A 22,002-nucleotide genomic window follows, 5' to 3' on the forward strand; every position below is an offset into this window, starting at 1 on the left:
GAACGAGAGATGTTGCTTGTGAAACCTTTTGGCAGGGACTTGAGACTGGAGATGCATCGTGCCAATGGGAAGAATATGAAGTGATTGACAACGGAGCTATACCACCACCAGCCATTGATAGTGAATGTCCTCCTGGTAGTTCGGATGCAGTCGGAGATCAATTCACAGAATCCACACCCGCAAAAACTAAGACCGCGAGAAAGTTGAAGAAATTGTTTTATTCTCCCATCGCCGGAGAAGGAACAGATGTTGCAATGGAAGAGAATGAAATGGACGACAATGAAACACCATCAATATCACTGAACATAGCAGAAGACGATATCAGAGATTGTACCTTTAATGTGAGTGACATGTCCTCAACGTTACAGGCCGAACCAGCTGGGATGCAGAGTGACAGTATAAGGAAAGAGGCCAAATTCATTGTATTCGATAGTTGTTTGATTGATATTATTATTAAGATGAAATGTGGGCATTCGGTTGGTGGGGAAGTATGTGGGGAGCCATTGATTATTGTGACTCGTGCAATTCGAGGCACTAACCTTAAAATACATGCCACCTGTACACAATATCATCCGTTCTCATGGTCTGCACAACCCATGCTGGGGCAACTGCCAGCAGGCAATCTACTTTGTGCAGCGGCCGCACTTTTTAGTGGTTCAAGTTTTAAAAAGTTAGAGTATTTCTTTCAGTTTGTGGGAATCCATTTCATTGCGAAAACTCAGTTCTACAAATACCAAACCGATTATCTATTTCCAGCCATTAGCGAAGCTTGGAGAATGGAAAAAATGTCTATTGAAAGTACATTCGCGGGCAAACGGTTCAGGCTAGCCGGTGATGGACAGTGCGACAGCCCAGGATTTTCAGCCAAGTACTGCACCTACCACTTTCAGGACATGGAAAGTGAGAAAATTGTGAGTTCGGTGGTCGTGCAGGTGTCACAAAGTGCATCCTCAGTGGCCATGGAGAAAGTTGGCTTTGTAGCATCATTGCAAGAACTACAATCGCGGGGAATGGTGATCGACCTGATAGCCACGGACAGACACGTTTCAATTGCCAAGACAATGAGAGAAGAGTACAAAAATATAAATCACCAATTTGACGTATGGCATCTTGCAAAAACAATCAATAAAAAAATGTCGGCTGCAGGTAAAAAAAAAGATATGCAAGGTATTTCACAGTGGTCCAAGTCAATCAGCAACCATCTTTGGTGGAGCTCAAAAACATGTGAAGGGTCGTTGGAAATTCTACTGGAAAAATGGCGTTCAGTAATGCTACACTGTAGCAACGTTCACCGCTGGACCACAAACCAACATTTCCACAATTGTGAACATGGCCATTTGTCCACAGAGGAGGCACGGAAGAAGAAGTGGTTGATTCCTTCATCACCCACTCACAAAGCCATTGAAAAGATTGTATTTGATAAAACTATAACAAGAGATTTGAGGGGACTCACGGAATTCTGCCACACAGGAGATTTGGAGGTGTTCCACAATATGTGCCTAAAGTACAGGCCAAAACGATTGCATTTTGGCATGGAGGGCATGATAAATCGGATTCTTCTAGCGGTCTTGGCACATAACCATAATGTTGGCCGTCAACAAAGTAGGACGACCGGAACTTTAGGGACGCTTCGCTACAATAAGGCCTTCACTAAAAGAAGTAAACAATGGGTGATCAAACCAGTGTTTGAGGATATGTAATATGAGTTTATTGAGAGACTTATTGTTGATGTCCTAGATAGGCACATACATGGAGTTGTGAACGAACCTGTGCAGGGGACAACTGCATTGCCACCCAACATTGCCTCTGTTCCATGTCCACCTAAAGCAGAGCTCATTGAGAAATACACATCACGGTTTAAATGATTGTAATTTGATTGTCTGTTCTCTCGAGTCTCCTCATGTTGCAGGCCCATTGAATATGTGTATCTATGTAATGTGTAAATAAAAGTGATTGCTCAGTGTACATGCAATGTGTCTCTCCACCCTTGCCCCTCCCTTCACCGTGCAGTAGTGCGAACCACCCGGGTGTCACCTGTGACTTTGCTCTCGAGTCTCCTCATGTCGCAGGCCCATTGAATATGTGTAGCTATGTATTGTGTAAATAAAAATGATTGCTCAGTGTACATGCAATGTGTCTATCCAACCTTGTTCATTTGCGCATTAAATTAAACCAAACAGTAATATAAATCATTTTTCAAAAAATATAGAATGTCTCCGTATTTATGGTTCTCTGGGGCTGCAAAGCACGCAGACAAAATGCAAAGATGGAGTGTAAATTTCAAGTCCTGTGAGATGGCCTTACACTGAATGTAGCTAACTAGGAATGTGTGCTCGTTCAAAGTGAAGGTCAGCTGCTTTGATTTTTTGCTCGGGTGCCGGAATGGCCCACAACTCAGTATAAGGTTCTATTGTTATTTGACCTTGACAGGCCGGGACCATCCCGAAAGACTTCTTTTTGGGGGTGTGGTGCAATAACGTAAGAAACGATAATGAATAAAATTTCAGAAACGATAGCCATTTAATGTTCGTTCATTAGAAGAAATAACGTCGGCATAGAAGGAGTGGTATTTCGGGGCTGCCCTACGCACAGACACAATGGAAAATGCAAATATAATGTAAGTAACTCTTTAGATGAGTTTATACCGCAATTTAATTACTATACAGTAGCTTTAAAGACGGGTTAAGTTGTACTTGTTCGTTCTATGTGGCATATTGTTTTGTACCGCGCACTATCTTGAGGAGAACCATCTCCTTTTACGGAAGCACCTCAAAACCTTCCTCTTTGCTTCTGCTTTCTCTCTCCCTCTCCCCTGCTACAACTGGTCCACTGTCTGCGACCACGGTCCTGGGCCCTTCCACTCTCCACCTGCACTGCCTCCCTGTCAACCCCTGCACTGGGGGACTGTCTCAGTATCCTACAGCCCCCCCTTCCCAGCACTTGTTCTGCACTTACCTTGCACTCGCCACCAGCTGGCCCTATGTATTTATTATTTTATGCTACTTACCTTGTACTCCACTTCCCCCCTCCCCTTCCCCTTGCACTTTTACCTTCCCCCTACCCCTGCACTTGCGCGATCTGAATGACACCTGGCCTAGTAGGATCGTTGTCTGTCTTCTCCTTGTTCCCCCCCCTCCCTGCCTCGCCACGCCTTGAAACACTTGTGTATAGGCGCGTTGCAAATGCCATATTATATCATATCAGTGACGAAGTGGTCCACTGGCGCTCAGGCGGCTCTGAAAAAGGCGGAGGAGAGGGGGTGGGTTACTGGAAATGACGTATAATACCCAGTTGCACTGTCCTAGCTATGAAATAATTTCCCGACCTAATATATAAAATGAATAATTTTAATAAAGAGCTGATGGTGAGACTAATTTCATTTTTTATGTTTTTAAAACAGGTACATCCTTCATTATTGTCTGTGTCACGAGTACCAGACACCGGCGGATGGCTTTTACAACCGCCAGTTGCTTCTCCGCGTGAACAACGTTACCACCCTGACCATTTTATGGGACGATCCGCAAGTACAAGTATGCCCTTACGCGGTACTAATGGCTAGATGCAACATACATACCGTTGTGGTGGCCTAGTGCCTCGTTGTTGGAACAGCCATGCGATTATCAGTGCGACCGAAGAGCTTATTTTATCGTAAACCAACACCCTGTGTACTGCACACGAACATCGCTTGCCTCAAGACGAACTATTTTGGATCGAGAGCAAATAAAAATGCAAATCGCTGAATATTCTCTAAACATTTGATGTCAAATAAATGTACTTTACCAAATTTACAATCTTGCGGTTTGATTTAAAAGTACAGTTTCATATTCCGAATTGTGGCGCGCTGTGTTGTGAGCTGATCTGTGTTGGTTTCCGGGTTCTGTGTGGAGTCGCGTAGAAGACGCCTGGGCGCGTTTGCCTACGCAGCACAGTCACGTCACGGATAGAGGCGCGGAATATGAATGTTTTGATAAAGTCTGTTTCAGGGGCGGGGGATATGATTTAGTGCCGCAAACGCAGGTGAGCCAGGTCGATGGGGGGAAATGATAGGATTATCACAAAATGGCGGCTGATTTCGAGTGCGTTAATGGACGAAAAGTTGGGTAAGGTCCATAGGAAAGTTTTCTACGATCTACCGATTTATGCTTAAAAACACATGGCCGAACTGTAGGGACAATAAAAAAAAAGTCCCGGAACTATCCTTTAACGTTTTCATAAACACTATTAGAAGAAAATATCCTCTCTTGGTTTTGTGTGTGTTGATTTTATGAAAAGGCAAATGCCATTCGTCCTGTGCAATTTGGGTGGTTATGCAAAGCCAATTTAATTAAAGTGCATATTTCACCTTGATATGCTAATTTCTGGCAAAGTCACATCCCATTGCATTTGTTAATGAGTCCCCCACTTTAATTTTTAGAACTCTACCCCTGCTGAGTATGGTGTATTCACTCAGCTTGGAGGAGAGCTGCTGGGCATGGGCAGCCTGCCCTCCGAAAAATTGCGTGGAATCGTGAACTGACTTTGCCAGTGGGGCACCGGGACCGGCCTGTGCAGCTTGCGGGTGCTGAATGCTTCTGCCTTCTGTCAATAAGGTAAGCCAGTGTGTTGCTAATGCTGGTGCTGCTAAGCTAACCACTGTGAAGAGGTGTGGCAGCGTGCCAAGAAGCAGGCATGCGGGCTGCAGCAGTTCTCTTACCTTATTGTAGTCCAGATGTTGCAGCCATTTAATACTCGCATCCAACAATTTAAGCTGTCCAAATGAGCATGGATGGTTCATGGTTACAAACATTTTTTTTTAAAATATGTTTATTTTAAATCAAAGCAGGGTGGTTACAGTACAACTTACATATAAATGCATTTGTCCAACATATCACAAGCCTCATTCTTCCATTCCCGCCCTCCCACGCTCAACTGCCGGACTGGGCCAATGTTTTCAGTTGTTTGTTTTCTCTGTCCCATTTACATTCTCCCTTCCGCCCTGGGGGGTTGCCCCGTCGCCCAGGGCTTTCCTGACCCCCTGAGGATTGTAGTTCAAGGCCATGTTACAAACATTTTAATGTTAGGGTGTGTATTGTGAACCGTGATGTGAGCACCAAGCCATGCATCGGTTATGCATTTAGAGATTCACACATACAACAATCCTTTTATCAAGAAACTTGTTTATCAAATGTAGAGATCTCTGATCACTGTTATAGTCCCGAAATGCTCTATGATTTACTGCAAAGCATACAGGAATCCTCATTGGTGCTATTTGTCCCCTTTCCCACTCTCAGAGAGGTATTTTGAAAGAGTACAATAAGAGTGTACCAGACTGTCCATCTTGGAATGATAACCTGCAGTCACAAATTATTCATATGGTTACTCTAGTATTGCCCTTGTGAAATACTTGTCAGGTGGTACGAACAGAACACCTGGCTGCAACACAGGGCCAGTGGTCAGTGGGTCCTCAGACCCCTGCAGGTTGGTGACACCGCAGTACGGACAGTTTGAAACAGCATTCAGGCCAGGCCGTCCCTAAGAGTGGCTGACAGAAAACCCATTTACTGGGGCAGCAACAGCTATGTTTTCACATTAGAATTCTTCTTTAAAGTACTTGAATGACAATGTAATGAAACTAGCTTCATTTATATAGCAATTATTTATTCATATTGAGGAGAGGTTTTGTCGCACAACAGAGTTGTAGTTTGGGAGTGATGTGGGCCAGTCGGGTTAGGCGGTCGCGGGGGGGGTAGCGCCAACGATGCTTCTCGCCTGGGGTGTAATCTGGTGTAAGACCGGTCCAGGGTGTAGGTCCTGGTGCAGGTAGGTGTGTACCGGTCATAATGGGTTACTTACAGGAGGGGGGGGTGTAACTTGATTTCTTGAGTAAAGAACCAGGTTTTTAGTTTTTTGCGAAAGGAGAGTAGGGTTGGGTCCAGTTGACTTGGTGAGGTGGCCTTAGCTGATAGCAGTGTTGGAAAGGTTTGGTATGGGCCTCACGTATGTCAAATTGGTGCGGTTGCTATATAACGAGCCGATAGCGAGAGTTAAGACGGGCATGATTGTCTCAGAACAGTAGCAGCTGGGTAAAGGCACAATGCAGGGTTGCCCGTTGTCCCCAATGCTTTTTATCCTGGCGTTGGAGCCATTAGCGGTCTACCTCCGAGAAGAATATATAGAGGCGGGTATTGCTACACCGGGGGAAGGCATCTGCTTTCGTTGTATGCGAATGACATGCTTCTGTACCTGCAGCACCTATAGGATAACCTGCAGTATATCCTAGATGTGCTAGAACGCTATGCGGCTTTGTCAGGTATCACAATCAATCCGCATAAGTCGAGCCTGTTCCCGTTGGGAGAATCTGTGGGACAACCCGAGAGTGCGCTGCTAGTGCTGCCGATTAGATGGGAGATAAATACATTACATAGGGGTAGATATATACCATGACCCAAAGACCGAGCACACACAGAATACACAGAGTGTCATGAATCACTGATTCCGCCCCTTCTGGATGACATGGTCCCTCAAACACTGGAGTATTGCATCCATTTGTACATCCAAGATGGCCGACGCCGTGGGGAAGCACACGGTTTAGTCTTCCAGTAATGCCTGTTGCTTCCTTGAAAAGAGACACACCCCGCGGCTCGGCGCATCTCAACCCTAAGCTTGTCCGTGCAGTTCGTTCCGGCAAATTCTATCCCTGATTCCTTTTCTTTGTCCCGTCTTCCCAAATCCTTTGGCTTCCTTTGCAGTTAGTCTTCCCTTCCTTCCCGCTGTGTTGTTCCGTGCCGCTCCTCGCTACCTCCGCTTCGCAGAGCTACTTCTATAACTTCCTTGACTCGCTGTTCTTCCTCCTGGTTTGCTATCTGGCCTTTCCTGGAATCCTTCCTTCCTGGAACACTGAACGCCCCGGACCATCATATCCTCCCTCGGCAGGAACCCGAAATCACATCTACACATTACCTGCCTGCATGCTGGTGACGGAGGAGACACGCCCATTCCTGTACAAGACCCGGACTTCTATAAAGAAGTAGAAACCTGTGAACACAAGAAAGAAAACGTCAGGAAACAAACAGGTGAGCCAAGAGTCTGAGGACTCAGAGTGTGACACAGAGAGCGGTGGACAGAATCGAGGATTTCATGGCTTTTTGGGCCAGTCTGCCATTGTCTATAATGGGGAGGGCAGCCCTGCTAAAGATGGTGGTGCTACCAAGGCTATTGCATTGTTTTGCCAATGTCCTGTATCCCGAAATCGTTTTTCAAGAGGTTGAAAGGAAAATGTAGGAGCTTCCTATGGCATGATACGTGATGCATGGTGGCATTGCAGAAGCTCCAGAACCTATACAAGTAGGGAGGGAGTAAATTGCCTAATTTTGAGGTATACTTTGTCGCTAGCCAACTACAATTCGTGACCAGATGGTTGTCAGATGAAAAGACGCAGGAGTCACGGTTGCTGCAAGCGGCGCAGCCCTGTACTTTCTTAAAGAAGTGATATGGATAACTGCACCCTGCTGATCTTGCCCACATTTATTATTGAAGGTGGGGAAGACGATGTGGCGACGAGCTTGCCGGCTGTTAGGGAAGGTGTAACCATATTCTCCACAGATTCCATTGGTCATGCTGTATAGGGAGGAGAAGCAGATTAGGTTGAATGTGAGGAAGTATTGGGAACCCAAGGGAGTGGCAACAGTGGGAAATATGATGGAAGAGGGGAAGCCCCTAGAATTTAGTGCACTGACAGCGAATAGGGGGTTGCATCTGGGACGACATTTCACATTCAACCGCCTGCTAACTCAAATTAGACGAGTATGGCCGATGGTAGAAGAAAGTTTATAAGGGGATGCAAAGCTAGAGAGGCTTTATGACATCTCAGAGGGTGGGCATGAAGTCTAGAGAATATACAAGCTGTTGATGGGCAGGATGGGATGTGGGTTGGAGCGGGTCAGACAATGCTGGGAGGCGGAACTGCAAGAACAATTGTCGGACGAGATGTGGGACAGAGCAATGGCTTATCACAAGAAGGTGTCTAGGAATGCCAGAATACAGCAGATTCAATTGTATGTGACACACAGGGCATACCTGACCCCCGGAAGAATAGCGAAGTTTAGCCACGCGGCAGCACAGGCCTGCCGAAAAATTTGGATTAGTTAACGTGAACCTGGTGGATTTGTTCTTGGCCTGTGCGAAGATTAGACAATTCTGGGATGAGATAGCGCAAGTGTTAGCGCAAGCAGGTATCACCTTAGACATCGGATCCCCAAAGGCCTGTCTGCTGGGCGGCTTTGCGAGACCCAAGAAAGTTAGACATGTGAATAAACTAAAAGACCTCACATATATACTGGCAAAGCGCAGGATAGTGATGGGCTGGAAAGCACACAAGGGGCCTGCGGCAAGAATGTGGTGGGCGGATCTCCAGAAATGGAAGAACGCAGAGACCAGGGCCTGGCAAGAAGCAGCTAGTCACGACCACCGAGCAATATGGGGTTGGAGGCTTGGAGACAGATGGTAATGGATATTATTGGCACTGGGTATGACGATTTTGGCGAGAGGGTAGGGGAGGAAGGGTAAGATGTTAGACGAGCGGGATGTAGTGGAATTAGTTGCGCAATGTTGATCATGTTACTAGATGCAAGTAGGCGGGAAGTGAGAGTTGGGGGGAGGGGTGAAAGCAGACATAACCGTTTTATTGTGCAGTTGTACACTGATGTGCAAGTCTGTATGCTACCATGTTAAATAAAAACAAAACGTTTAAAAAAAAGCTATGTAGGGAAAATGTCCATTGTTTGGGGAAAAATTGGAAAAATGAGAGAAAAGGTATGTGGTGGACATGGTTGGCCCGGTGGCAAAGGCTTCTGTGAATTTTGAGAAAAGCAATGCCCTGCTACAGTCCCCGACTCTTCCAGTTAGGAAATCAGAAATCTTTCATAATGTTTCACAAAACAAGCAATACCACAAGCCCATCACGGAGCCATGGTACACAGGATTTATTATGCTTACGGCCTAAACAGAAGTACTTAGCATGTGTAAATAAGGAAAACAAATGTGGTGAGGAACGGCAAGCATACATTTCTTGAAAGAGCACAGGCAGACCTTTTGAAGGGTAGGTGACTTGTGCAGGTTACAAAAGCGTATAGTGCCTAAAGCAGCAACTAAATGTAGGTCACATTTGGGAAATGAAAGGGATGTTTGACAAAGTGCAGCAGCAAATGTATGAGAAAATTATGAGAACCAAGCGAACACAACATACCTTCCCTCGTTTCCACAGGTGTCCCGACCAAAATGGTACTTCACATGTGTGTGTGCACCTACCTAAGCGGAAAGGGAAAGGCTAAACCTCTGGTAAACCCCAAGTGTTTCGGCAGAGCAGATTTTGCGGGATTTTGGTCTTGTGGACAACCTACAGATTTGGGCCTGGGGTGTCGCAGCCACCAAGGAAAACAGGGAACCCCATTCATTTCCAAAAAGAAGACACCTGTGGGAATCCACAGAGGTTTGACTTGGGCGAATCGCGTCTGAATTTATTACCCACAACTGCTGGCAAACTCTGAAATTTGGCAAAGAACCCCACAATTTTCAGAAATCTCCCACCGCCAACCCACCAAAACACGCAGCCAACACCACACGTCCCACCTTCCCACGTTCCCACATGTGTCCCGACGAAAACAGTACCTCATATGTTTGGGTGCACCTACCTGGGCACAACGGGAAAAAGGCTAAACCACTGCTATTCCCCAAAGGGTTTGGGTAGCCAACCTACAGATTTGGCAGTGGGGTGTCGCAGCCACTAAGGAAAACAGGGACCCCCATGCATTTCCGAAAAGAAGACACCCGTGGGAATCCACATATGTCTGACTTTGGCGAATCGCCTTAGAATTTATTACCAACAAACAGAGACCCAAATTTAGGCTAGAAAACTCAATTTTCAGACACCTGGAAACTACTGAAACGCTGCCAACAACAAATGTCCTACATTCCCACAGGTGTCCGGATGAAAATAGTACCTCACATGTGGTGGTGCATCTACCTGGGTGGAAAAGAAAAAGTGTTGACCGGTTGACGTCCACAAGTCCAGCGGCAGTCCCAGGGAGCCCCGGCACATCCCCAGGTTACAGCTTTTCCCCACCAGGGAGTCCCAGCAGTGTGCCAAAACCTCCCCGAAGGGAAAAGCTGTAACGTAGCCCAGCCAGAACTCGAGGACGGTTGGAGGTAATGTCCCCGGCCTTGGACATCCGTTTACCATGTGGGTGTACCATCCCCAAGCACAGTGGCAGCTCCTCGGAGACCCGGTAGGGTCCTCTTCACTTCCCGGAGGGAAATTCTGTAACGTAGCCCAGCCCGAGCTCCAGGATGGTCGTGGGTGATGTCCCTGGCCTTGGGCATCCATCTCCCATGTGGGTCAACCACCCCCAAGCACAGCAGCAGTTCCAGGGAGCCCCGGCAGTTTCCCTGTTGTGAAGGATCCCAATCGGACATCACACACCAGACCACTACTCGTACCCATAGCCTATGATGTAGCGTTCAATTAGAATACTTTTTCTTTATTTTCTACGAATTTGAATTGAGCTTGCACCCAACCTGTCTCACACCCCCTTTTTACAAATACCCTGGGTCACAATGGATCATGAACCAGGCCGGTTTGTGGGAATACTATATTTATTTATTTTTAAATCAAAGAAAAGCACACAATTTTAATATTGGACAGCAATCACCAATTGGGTGATAGTTACAATGTAAACTAAGGAAATACACTTGATTGACCTTCTACAAGAACGTATCCAAAGCGCAAATTAATAGGAGCACTTCTTCTATTCGAGTAGATAGCACCCAAGTTACGATTTCCCCTTGCAATGCCCCCTCACACCCCAATTAATTGAATGTTAAGTTGATAGAAAGGAGCAGCAAGGAGTCAGGGATATTAGGCTGCAAACAGAATCAAAATCCGACCTTCCCTCACAAAATAAGAGGATTTTAAAACCCTTTGCAATTGCAGAAAATGACACTCGGAATTGGTAAATAATTAGATTCGTGCGGTTGAATAAATGAGGTAAATATGATTTATCACAGTATCAGGGATGTAATATCACTAGCAACTACAAGGCAAGGTATCAACAAAGGGCATACAGTTGAAAAAGACACTTGAAAGTAAAAACACAGTGCAGCCAAAATCACACGTTGAAAAGTTGCATTTTTCTCTTTTGCAGTTTTAAATGTCAAAACGTTTTTTTTTTTAAACGTGTGAAATAGACAGAATCGGAATGCGGTTTTTAGGCTGGGGGTAGATGCACATCACAGGGATAATATAGAAGTGAAAGAGTGACTCTAGCTGAATAACTGGATGAGATTTTCAATGTGGAAGGAGATTCGGTTTTGGGAAAATAAAGCAGTTAAAAGAGAAAATTGGTTGGAAAGGAAGGAAAGGAAAGGACGAGTTTCACTTAAACTAGATTTAATGGCTAAAAAAGAGAAACTCCACCCATGAATAGAAAAGTTATGCTGCAGTTGTAACCCTTCACGCAGTGTGCCTCTTTTCTTAGGGAGAATTAATTTATTTAATCAAAATATTGCTAAGGACTTACAAGACAGAAGTGAGTGGAAGAATGGAGCGAACACTAAGAAATCAAGGACAGGATGCACAGAGAATTCAAACAGTTTTAAACAAGTTATCAGGGTATTGATGGGATTACTTAGAGAGCAGGATAAAGACAAGGTATCAAGATGGGGTATGCTATGTGTTGCTATGGGATGGGGAAATACTCACAATCAGCGCTGCAGTTTGGAATTTGGGACAGCCAACCGGGTTTCTGGACTCAAGACAATATCAGGTCACTGGTCACCACAGGGCTCTCCTAGCAGAAAACAGCTGGGCCTGTCTGGTCACGGCACAGCGGCATGCAGGTAGTGGTGCAAAAAGCCAGTCTGGTCACAGGATACTCCCAGAAGGGTACCACCGCTTTCCCCCCTAGTTATTGGGATTTTTAGTGGGGTTTCTGGATCAATGGTCCTGCCTGGATAGGGTCAGCTATGCTCTGGCCTGGCACTAGAATCTGGAATCATGCAGAGTGAAGGTGGAATATCTGGATACGCAGGTGCTGGAAATTCAGAAGAGAGTCCCCCTTTTGAGCTTCCCCCCTTTATTTATACGGTGACATCACATAATTTATTGTTGGGCAGAACTAAGCTAGACCTACACCAAAGAACCAGATAGGTCAGCCTATGTTGGTCGCCTACTCAAGGAGGGGACTCATTTTATGGGGTTGTGTTTTAAGAGGTACAAAGCCATCCCACAGTCATTTTTGCCAAAAATCAACAGACATATCGCTCCTTTTTACAGTTGTGGCACTTTTGCAAATTACATAGGCAGATTGCATATTTTAGACAGAACATGGTAGTCCAACTCCCAGGTTTGTAGGACTTTGTTTCGACCGTTTAATAATTTGTCGCACTTTTTTTTGGGAACCGCTTCACCCAAAATCCCACAATTTTAGGTATGTGTACATATCATCATAGAGCATATTTCCATACATTTTTAATGTTCCACCATATGTACTTTTCCCAGGATTCACATTTTCCTGCCGTTTCCGTCCCATACGTGCTATGGACAGCCACGATGTCTTGTTTGAAAGCCACAAAAATTACATTTAAATTGTAAAACTTTTACATTACTGCGTTGCCCGGTTATCGTAATAGCAGTCTTAAAGTTTATTGATGAAAACAGTCTTTTAAGCCAGATGGGCTGGCCCTTTGTCCTCCAAACATGGTCATGTCTTTCCAGGCTACCACCAACTGTCAGTTTATATCAGAGCTGCCATAGAGTTTCTAAGTTTGAGTGAATGGTAGGTGTCACTTCCAAAAGTAACACGTAGGTGTCCCAGAATCTATTTCTCAAGCTGGAGCACAGCCACAAGTCTGACAAGCATATGAAATGAAAACTCTTGGTCCATTCAGAGCTTCCAGATGCTGAAAGTAACACGTAGGTGTCCCAGAAATCCATGTTGCTCCTTTTGGGGGAAGGCCACTCCTGTTGCCAGCACACAATTGTCCTTTGAAGCCATGCAGGAAACCTGTTTGGCTGTTTCCCCAGTACAGCCAATGCATTTATTTACTTACTTATTTAGTTTTCCTGAGCCCAAAAGGCAAGGCTGTTAGAATAAAACATTATATAATATTTTAACCAAACCCCCCTTACATTTCTAGGCAAGGACAGGGTCTTATTCAACAGTACACTTTTAAAAAAGATATCTTTCTTGTTTGCAAAAGCCCATTTTGACACATGGTGAATTCTGCTGGGATGTCCCTTTCAAATTCGGTTTTCTCTTCCCTCTGGATTCCAAACATTGTTTGCAGCCCTAGTCAGTTTCTCTTACACAGCAATCTGTTCAAGGCACAGGTCCACTGAAATTGACATATGCACAGAGAGCTAGGGTTTCTTTTGAAGCGTTTATTTGTGACATTTTGTAGCACAAAAGTCAAGCGTTTTTCCGTATGCCTGGGAGTGAAGTTTCTGGTGATTTCCCAGATATTGCCTGACACAGCCTGTCATTCAGTGAGAAATGCCATCTTTTGCTAAAACACAACTGGTATATGGCTGGGCATAGTTGGGCCTCACTGAATCAGAACTGTATATTGCTTAACAGATGAAAGGAGCATCAGGGTGCATCATTTTGATTATAAAATATTTCCTTTTTCAAGTGGAAATTCTGAGCTAGCAGCAAAGCAGCGCTGCTTTTCAATTCTCTTCTTTGGTGCACATAAGAAAACCCACTGGCAGTCTTTCTCTGTGTGCTCCCTGTTACATCTTGCCCAATAGGTGCTTGGCAAGACAGTGCAGCCATCATTTTATAGCTGCAAAATGCAGTTTTGATGCGAGGCAATGGTGCTCAAAGGAGCCAGTGCACCCATTTTGCTGGTAACTGCTGAAGTGCAGTTTGGTGATGGGGGGGAATTCTGCTAAGTGGGTAAATGTATCCCACACGGTCCTTTCCCAGAGGGACAAGCTGTAATGCAGGCCAGCCAGAACTGGAGTTCGGAGGTGATGCAACCGGCCTTGGGTGCCTTGTCTCCCATGTGGGTCCACCGTCCCCATTGTGTCCCATCCCACCAAAATACCTCCCCAGATGGCCCACTCCTACCCACACCACCAACAATCCAGCCCCAGTCCCACCCACCCCACTGTCAATGGGCCCTAACCGTAGAATAATAAAAAACAGTACTCAAATAACGTTGCAGCTGCTCGCGTAGAAAAAGCTGTAAACGAAACAAAAAACATTAGTTACCTATGGTCATCCCAGCAAAAACAAATCATAACTACTACTCTCCGATCACGGCCCCCTTTCAAGCCATCCTTGGTGGCCTACTGACCCTCACCCACCCCAGTAAAAACACATTTGCCCCTTCCTAGGGGCAGATTACACTAGCAATCTGCCCCCAGGGAGGACTACATGAGAGGCCCCCCATCCATTTGGGGTGGGGGGGAAAGGGCCACTCCCCTTTTCATTACATAAATTGCCGGTGGTTTAGGGTACCTCACACCCCCACCAACATTTTATTTTTATTGTTTTTGTTTTTGTTTTGCCCCTACCCCATGCTCCGGGGGCCTGTGCCAACTTTTCTGGTAGCCCTCTCCCCCCACCCCAAATGGATGGGGGAGCATCTCATGTAGCCCTCCCAGAGATCTACCCCCAGGAAGGGCTACATAAGATGCCAGCCCATCCATTTGCGGTGGGGGGGGAGAGGGCCACCCCCTTTTCATTACATGTGTCACTGGTGGCTTAGGGTGCCCCCAACCCCCACCAAGAAAATGTAATTTTTTGTTGTTCTTGTTTTGCCCCTACCCTAGGGGCAGATGGGCACATTATTGTGCCCATCTGCCCCCAGGGTGGGCAAAACGTACTGCCCCATGCTTTGGGGGGCCTGTGCCAACTTTTCTGGTGGCCCTCTCCCCCCATCCCAAATGGAAATCTGCCCTGAGGGAGGGCTACATGTCATTACATAATCCCACACCAAAAACAAAATCTTCATTTTAATTTATTTTGTATGTTTTGCCCCTTCCCTAAAGGCAGATGGGCACATTACTGTGCCCATCTGCCCCAGGGGGGGGGGAAACTTTCTGCCCCATGCTTGGGGCAGTACTGTGCGAAGAATTCTGGTGTCCCTCTCCCCCCCACCCCAAATGGATGGGGGGCATCTCATGTAACCCTTCCTACGGACAGAAATCTGCACCAGGGTGGGCTACATGAGGTGCCCCCCATCCACCCGGAGTGGGCGGGAGAGTGCCACCCCCCTTTTCATTGCATGCAATCACTGGTGGTTTAGTGTCCCCCCCACCCAAAACACCTTTATTGTTATTTGTGTGTGTTGTTTTGCCCCTTTCCTAGGAGCAGATGGGCACATTAGCATGCCCATCTGCCCCCAGGCTGGGCAAAACATGCTGCCCCATGCTTTGGGCGCCAGGTGGGGGGGGGGAGGGCCACTTGCAATGTAAGTGGCCCCCTCAACGCCCCCCCACTTAAAAAAACAGATCCCTGGTGGTCTAGTGGCATTGCTAAGTGCGGATCGAGCGATCAGCACCCCGATCTGCACCCAGCAATGCCTCAAATAAGGTGTTGTTGGAAAGAGGAGAGGCTCCCTTTTCCAACGACACCTCCCTCGATCTCAATGGCTCAATAATGCCGGAGATCGAGGGAGAAGGGAACTCACCTTCTCTTTTCACTGCGGCATCCATTTACGCACGCGGATGTGAAACTGAAGGAAATCCAAACCCTGGGCCGCGAGGAGGAACCTCCTCCTCTCACATAGCCCAGGGGTTAGATTTTACATATGTGTGATCCCTGCTTTGCAGGGATCATACAAAGTGCAGTGCCAAAAAGGACAAGATACCTCGTCCTTGGCACTTAAGGGGTTAAGAAACAAATTTGCAAATAAGTCCTTGCTAATCCTACTCTATTAGGGAATTCCCTACCTGGTCTAGAGGATAAGGGAATAACTTCTAACATAAACAAACTGGCCCTCACACTAAACAACACATTCAAAGGAAATCATAAACAACATAAAAGGATAAACAATATTTAACCAGTATTTGGATGACCTTTACCTGTCCTGAGCGAAAATCCATATACAGGGTTTTTCAAAGTCAGTTCTCCAAATGTTCAAAGGAAAAGAAAAGTCTTAAACCAGTTCTTATGAGTTCCAAGTCAATACAAAAGTCCATCAAACAAAAATACACTGGTAACAATTCTTCCACTTTCAGTTGAAAAGATCCTCTTCCAAGTTCAGACAAGAAAATAGCACCAATGGTAATCCTCTACGACCTATTCACAGGATGAATAGCCACAGTTCAAAGATTAGGTTAAAAACTTCTTCTTCGACAATTTTACAATGGATTAAGACCTCTGCAGTAAATTTGGTAAAATCTTCAGGATGCTTCTTCTTGGGTTGTTGCTTTCCTCTTGACAACCACCCTTCTACTACTGTTACCGTGGGAATAGTCTCCTTTGTTCCACAGTATACTACTACTTCAACCAACTTCAATGTGACATCCACTGACAGTTTATACACCACCACAGTTCAGGTACTTCTGCTTCTTCTTCTACAGTTTTGTACAAAATTATTCGGCATATAAAGACACGACTCTTCAACCTCTACTGGTAGGCAAGGCACTCTTCTTTCCAATACTCCAAGAAAAGGACAGCCTCTTTGCCTCTTCTGGCTGCCTTACTGTCACACGTATAACCTGCCTGTGCTCCAAAACTGACTTTTTCTTAGCTTCAACAGTCTTTAGCATTACCTATTATCTTCTGCTGCATTCCTCTTTTACAAGCACCCAGCTCCCTTCCCCAGCTTTGTTCACACCTTCTTGGTTCCAGTAACTATCTTGAAGCTGTATTCCAGCTTCAGGTGATAATGGTGCACTTGTATCAGAGGACACTGGAACTTTAACAACCATTTAAACGAGATGGATAGTTCTTAATACGGCTGGTTTCACTATGGAAAAAGGTTGCCTCTTGATTTGGGTAATGCTTGTTCTTCTAGTTAATATAACAACCTCTGAATGTAACACAATAGGTGTTCCGAATATACCAAGTTTCAGTCTTCAAAGGAAAAACAGTTTTAAGTATACGCAACCACTCTTTCAAGTAGATTTTCAACTTTAAAGAGATACCAGTGATTGTATTCCTATTCAATCTTACGGAGATGGTTTCAGACGCCTTTAAGGAAATACAATAGGCCACACTCAACCTTCCTTTGATGCTGCATTTCTTGTAACACTTTGTGGAAGTCAGCTTATGTTTTTGGAATGGTTTATCACAAGCATTTCCCTTTAATGAGAGGCGCGCGACCACTCTGGCAGCAGCAAATTGCTCGACAACGCAAATAGTATGCTTTTCTTCTTACGTCAGCACTATTGCTCTCAATAATAGTCTGCTTGATACATTTTCATTATTAAGAAGAACTTCCACAACGACAAACAGTTCATACTCGCTTAAGAGCGTACGTGTGTTACTTCTGAGCTGGTAACAGTTACCAAAAAGGCAGTGAACCTGAACGCTGAGCTTCACTCACCGGCTCCAGAAATACTGCGGTGCGGGCGGGCTGATTCACTTTCCCGACTTCTTCAACTGCTACTACTACTTCGCACACTCTTGGGACCCACACCCTTCTGCAGCACGGGTGTCTCTTTCCCTCCTCAGTCCCTTGGTTTGCCTTCTGCTACAAGCCTCGGGCTTCAGCACGGTCACGGCTCTGCAATCCATCTACAAAGCGCACATAGGGAACGCTCCACTCTCAGCACGTCTTCCTCAGTGCAGCCACAGCAATGCAGGGTTTGAGACCACAGGACCCTCTCAGACATTGCAGGTGAAATCTGCTGTCTCCACGCTCCTGCGTCCTTTCTGTAATCACACTTCCTGGTAAATTGCCAGCCATGTGCTCTGCTACTACTGCTTCTACTGCAGCCTTCCAACTAATGTTCCAGCTCTTTCTTCCTCTCCTCTCCTGCTGCAGCCTTTTATGCCTCACAGGTTTAGCAATTAACATCAGGTGTGAGCCATTGGTTTCAAATGCCTGCCCTGTGCAAAGGCTATTAGGCTTAATTGCCTGACTGCTACATCTACATGCTTCTTCAGCCCTCTTCTTTGTCTCAGTCCCTATATGATTCCCGGACATGTAGTTTACTTTATCAAAGTCAGGTTTTTCTACTTCTGTAATATCATTAAGGGTAGATTTAATACCCTTAGTAATTGTAACAGAGGGGCTGTATGTTGTAACTGTGCTAGAGGAAGATGATTTAGAGAAGACAACATTTCTGCCATTCTTTGTAATATACTTTTGGTATTGAGGGCATTTAGGAACCAACAAGATTCTTTCTCTTGGTAGAATATACTATGATGTTACGACTTTAGGGTTTACCACCTTAGTTTTAATAGGAGGTTTAGAGACATTAAAATTACATTAAGCCATAACCTCTTCGTTAACAGTGGTATAAGTCTCCCTGTTAGAGGAAAAATACTGTGTTTCCTCCCATGGACTCTCCTCACTTCGCTGGGCCTGGTCTCCACCCAGGTAATCCTCCCACAGTACACCACCCCCAGGTTTGGGATCAGGAAGTGTCTGCCTTCCCCTGGCCACCTGGAAGGAGACTTTAGGCAGGGTTTCAGTGAGGATCCGCAGGATTCTTCACACCATTCTATCCAGGATACTCTTCAAAACTGCCTTCATCACATATAAAGCAACTACTCCCCGAAAACCAGTCTACCTAGCCATAAGATGTGAAGGCTCAGGTGGGCACACTCCTCTTGGAGCCAGACCATTGAGAGGTTTGAGAGTTAAACTGGCATGCAAAGAGAAAACCAGGAAGCAGAATATGCCCCAGCCTACTGGAACACCATCGGGATCGCCATTAGGACTGCTCCAATGCACTTGCAGCTTAGGTGCAAACTCAAAACCCTCTTCATCAGGGAATACCTAGGGGTCACCTAAAACTTGTTATTCTTAGGTATATACCACCCCTGTAGATAGGATATCCAACTCGCTATAACCTGTAACAACCCCCTCCAATGAACCCCCAAATGTCTTGTACCACACCCCATCACTTCCTAGCTTGATTCTATAAACCTAAATACAAAATGGGGCCTCTCATGAGTCAAATCAACCGGTTCAACACACCACAAAGGCATTTTGCAACTAGGACAGCTTAATGACTGAACTAGTGGAGCACTCGTGGGTCACATTGTAGGATTTGTGTAATGATATTAATGCGGTTACAGGAAGCTTGTCATTCTCTGCCATTTATCTCAAAGAAAGCACCATGAGCAAACAGGATCTGCAACTTTTCTGGCCAGTTCATTCCAGCCAGTGTTAGATATCTAGTGGAGAGCCCTGCGTGGCCTGTAGAGAGACCCATCAGCCTCTGTGTATGTTGACCATTGACAAGATCTGACAACAATCATCAAGATATGAACTACATGGGAGAAAGTAATAACATCTAACGAAAAAATGGCTCCCTCCTCACTTAAATTGTCCTTTGAGATCAACTAGAAAAAAAGTTTTAACAACATTAAGATTATGGTGTAAATACCTGAAGGGGCAACACTTAGCAAGAAGCTCAAAGCTGTAGAAAGCGTTTACTGCACAATGGGCCTGCTTCTGTTTTCAGATGAGAAGACATGGCTATTTGTTAAAGGAGATAGATCTCTCACAGATGACATTGTTGCCTGAGGTAAGCTAGGTAACTTCTTTACTTAGGTTTAAGTTTCTGTAGATCAGGATTACAAGTAACAGGTAAGTACATTAGGTTCAGAAGACATAGGGCCTCATTACATGGTAGGCGGTGAACCATGGCACTATTAGCGCCATGGTTCATGCCGGTAAAATACCGGCACCGCCTTGGTGGAAAGGGGAATTACCGCCCCATTCCAAGGTTGGCGGGGCGGTAATTCCCCCTTCCACCATTGCCCTTCCCCATTCCCATTTTTGCCCCATAGGGCTCTATGGGAATGGGGAAGGCGCTAATTACGGTACCGCAAGTTGCGGTACCGTAATTAGCTCCACTGGTCCCTTTGCGGGTTGGTTTTTAACGCCTGCAAAAAGCAGGCGTTAAATTCCCCAACCCGCAAAGGGACCTCGTAGTAAGGTGGTAAGGATTTACCGGTACCGGTAAAATACCGGTACCGGTAAACCCTTACCGCCTACCGTGTAATGAGGCCCATAGAGACATCCACCGGCGCTTTCTCATCCAGGCAGCTCACTTCCAAATGACACTAAACAGAACACTTTCAAGGAAAAACACTCACTCAGAATTCGGCATCCAACATTCCACAAGCATCCTGTCATCCACCGGCACTCTTGGCGTCTATATCCGTGTTGGCGGCTCCGCTGTAAGAAGCGGAGCGGATAGTTCCGCCACGTTTTTTTCCCCAGCTTAATTCGCCGGTCTAGCGGTTTTCAACATGGCAACCGCTGGGAGGTACTTAGCTTCCTTTCCCCCAGCGGTCGTCGCGTTGCAACCCCTTGCCTGTGATCTTTCACTCCCTTTGGGTTAGACGCTAGTGTTCCAGTACTCTGCCACTTTTGGCTGTTCCTTTTGCTCTCTGGTACGCCCCTCTCGCGGACCGTCTCCTCCCTTTCATCCTTTTCTCTCCTTCCTTTCCTCTCGCTCCGGCTCACCTCCTCCTCAGCAGCTCCTGCTTCCTCCCTCCTCCTGGTTGGCCGCGGCTTCTGCTCTGTGCCCGCTCTCTCGTCTCGCCTTCCGGCTACGGTGTCTCTCTCCGCCCGCTTCCAGCCCTGCTCCAGTCTGCGGTGGAAGGTGTCCGCTTGATGTTGCTTCCAGCGGTACTGCATTTCCTGCAGTACTCCTTCTGCTCACGCTTCTGCTACAGCCTACTTCTTTCTACTTACCTACTCTCAAGAACTCCGCTACCATCAAGCTCCCGAACAAAACGTACTCCAGGCAGTGCCTCACGGCTATCCAACTCTCGCCGGAAGGGTTTTTTCCGCCTATTAAGGCTTTTTCCCTTCGTTTCAGCCTGACCGCGGAAATGGAGTCCCAGGACTGCTGTTTATCAGCATTCAATGTGGCTTCCTCCCGAGGTAGGCATTCAGCACACAAGAAAGAGAAGGACTACTTGTCTCATCGACAGCTACGCTTGGAGGACTTGGAATCAGGTAAGGAGAGTGGGGAGGAACGAGGGTTGGAGGACTCTATAGAAGAGGACACATCCACAGGCATTCCACAGCTTACATGCTCACAGCAGACACAAGGGGAGAAGCAGGTTACAACACTATTCAGGCAGGCATTTAAGTTAATACATGGTGCAAGAGTTTGGCCATCCCGATTCCAGGCACAAAGGATTTCCTTGGGTGCTTTGAAGCTTTGAAAAGACAGGGGGCCTTTAACCCGAAAAGTATTCTTTTCCTCATAATTAAGCATAATTAGGATTGGAAGCACAAATCATCAAATACGCATTCTCTTACTTTGTATAGGTGTGTCTTTCACTTACAAACATAAAAGACAGCACTTACCACTTGAATCATTTTTTCCTATGGAGAAAGACCACAAAGTTGTTCTTTCTTCTGTGTCAGAATGCATGAAAGACTCATCTTGGGGTCCCAAGATGGCATCCAGTTCATTAAAAAAATGCATCATTTTGCTTGGGTTTCCGGAGTCTTTGCACTGTTTCACAAGCTTGTACTCGTGTTTCAGATTTTTATACTTAGTCCTGCACTGTTTCCAGTCTCGGTCTATGCCAAATTTCTGAATTACAGCAGCAATGTGTTCAAATATTCCTTTATTTCTGAGTGTCCCTCTTAGTTGTCGCTGGATGTTGGGATCGGACCATACATTTATTAGGGCTCGGATTTCTTCCACGCTCCAGTGCTTTCCTCCTTCAATCGTGATGGAACTTGGTGCCCTGTGTGCAGCCTCCGGTCTCAACCTCTGACTGCTTGGATCTGGTGGAAGAAGTGGGCAGCCTACAGAAAAATAATGTTACTTCTCATTAATTCATCATATTTATTGTATTACACTTTATA

At 45.9% G+C, this 22,002-nt stretch overlaps 1 protein-coding gene across 6 annotated transcripts in view; it reads right to left on the reverse strand.

The window, feature by feature from the left end:
* Positions 1-22,002, reverse strand: part of PAICS (phosphoribosylaminoimidazole carboxylase and phosphoribosylaminoimidazolesuccinocarboxamide synthase) — a 1,368,496-nt gene that overhangs the window by 1,004,003 nt on the left and 342,491 nt on the right. For 5 of the 6 annotated variants that reach the window (XM_069631608.1, XM_069631606.1, XM_069631607.1 and 2 more), the window contains one exon: positions 21,493-21,942. The exons of the other annotated variant lie outside the window; for it this stretch is intronic. In XM_069631608.1, the coding sequence (XP_069487709.1) occupies positions 21,493-21,942 (450 nt within the window). The remainder of the gene's footprint in view (positions 1-21,492; positions 21,943-22,002) is intronic. 6 annotated transcript variants of the gene reach the window in all.

The sequence above is a fragment of the Ambystoma mexicanum genome, chromosome 6q, assembly GCF_040938575.1.
Source record: "Ambystoma mexicanum isolate Mex_15411 chromosome 6q, UKY_AmexF1_1, whole genome shotgun sequence".
Taxonomy (NCBI): Eukaryota; Metazoa; Chordata; class Amphibia; order Caudata; family Ambystomatidae; genus Ambystoma; species Ambystoma mexicanum.